At 61.9% G+C, this 1,553-nt stretch overlaps 1 protein-coding gene across 1 annotated transcript in view; it reads left to right on the top strand.

Annotated features, from left to right (window-relative positions):
• Positions 1-1,090: 1,090 nt before the first annotated feature.
• CUNH1orf210 (chromosome unknown C1orf210 homolog) overlaps positions 1,091-1,553 on the top strand; it is a 6,273-nt gene continuing 5,810 nt past the window's right edge. The window contains exon 1 of the mRNA XM_026086677.1: positions 1,091-1,106. Within this exon, the coding sequence (XP_025942462.1) occupies positions 1,091-1,106 (16 nt within the window). The remainder of the gene's footprint in view (positions 1,107-1,553) is intronic.

A 1,553-nucleotide genomic window follows, 5' to 3' on the forward strand; every position in this document is an offset into this window, starting at 1 on the left:
TGCCAGAAACCATAATGCCCTGATACATTTCCTGAGAGGAAATGCAAACACCCTGCTAACTCACCTACAGGATGCCTCAGCAACATTTTCTGGTCATACTTTTCTGGCCATTTGTTTAGTTTTATGTTCATGGTGCCAGTCTCATACAAAGGAACCAGATCCACAGATACATACAGAAACATGCCCTTGGGGAGGCTGCTGCTGAGGATTAACAGCAATCTCTCCTGTCACCTTAGGCTCGTGCAGGTCTCTGGGACACAGGCCAGGGAAGGCCCTGCAACACGGTGCTGAAGGCTGCAGTCGCCAGGCTRGGAGCAGCTCTGGAGCAGGAATGCATCGAGAAGAGCTGGCCACTTGCCGGCACATCATGGGCAGGCATCTGCTCTGCAGACCCGGCATCCCCAGCCCGCCCAGCTGCCTTGGCAGAGCGTTTCAGGAACAGGAYGGAGAAGGCCAGCAGGGGCAGGGGCAGGCAGGGCATCTGTCTGTGTTTGCATTTGTCGCACATTTGCAGAAACGAGGACGAGCTGGGAAACACTTTCCCCGAGGAAAGGGTGGAGACCTGCAGCCGTGGAGGAGCCCCTTGACAGCCAGGGGGAAGTGGGGCCTCCCTGCCCCAGCCGCCACCGGGCTGGAAACTGCAGAAACGAAGATTTGTTGTTAGCAGGCAGCTTCCTGCCACTGCTGGGGAGGAGGAGCACTCCAGCAACCCGGGAGCAGGACGCTGCCAGCACCCTCCGGTGCCTGGGCGGCCCCTGCAGCACCCGGGGCTGCTGCGTGTGCATCCAGCACTCCTGCCTCTGCCGTGGGATTTGTGGTGCCAGGAGGCTCTTGCTAGGGTCCTGATGGTGCGAGACCGGCCCCGGCATCCTTCAGCACTGGCCCCAACTTCCCGCCCAGCAGCGCACAGCCACCCCATGCTGGACACGTGGGACCTGGCCGGCCCCGGCCTCCTTCAGCTCTCGCCCTCTCCTCCGCCCCCAGCAAGCCCGGGCATGGGAGCACATCCAGCCAAGTCGTGCACCAGCAACGTGTGCTCCCGGAGCCCAGATGTTTCCTTGAAATAATTTCTCTGAATTTCACTGACTCCATGGGACTGTTGCCTGGTTTGTGGTGGCTCTGGGCTGGTGGTGCTGGGGGCTGGGGGGTCCCCAATCCCCTAGGATCTCCGTGGGAGCCCTGGAAGCTGCTCCGAGAAATAACACTTTTATTAGTGACTCACCCGTGCCAGAAAGCCAACTCTCCTGAGCCACGGCCCGGTGCAGGGACCTGCCAGCTTGCTGCATTTTTTAAACACCTTTCGGCCTGAAACACAATGAAACTCTTATTTCCCTATCAGTCCCTTGCCTGCAATCTCAGCCCCTGCTCCTTGGGCTGAGCCTCGCGGGGAGCCCTGCGGCGCCGGAGYGGAGTGGGGGCACGGCGGGGCGCTGCCGAGGGGCCAGCCGGCGCCTGGGGACGCGGAGCCCTGCTCCGGCCGGCAAAACCCGCTGTGGCCACCTCCTGCCCTGCGGGGCCGGCGCGTGCGGCCCTGCAGCAGCCGCGGGGCCTGG

The sequence above is a fragment of the Apteryx rowi genome, unplaced genomic scaffold, assembly GCF_003343035.1.
Source record: "Apteryx rowi isolate R43461 unplaced genomic scaffold, aptRow1 scaffold_7, whole genome shotgun sequence".
NCBI classification, from domain to species: domain Eukaryota; kingdom Metazoa; phylum Chordata; class Aves; order Apterygiformes; family Apterygidae; genus Apteryx; species Apteryx rowi.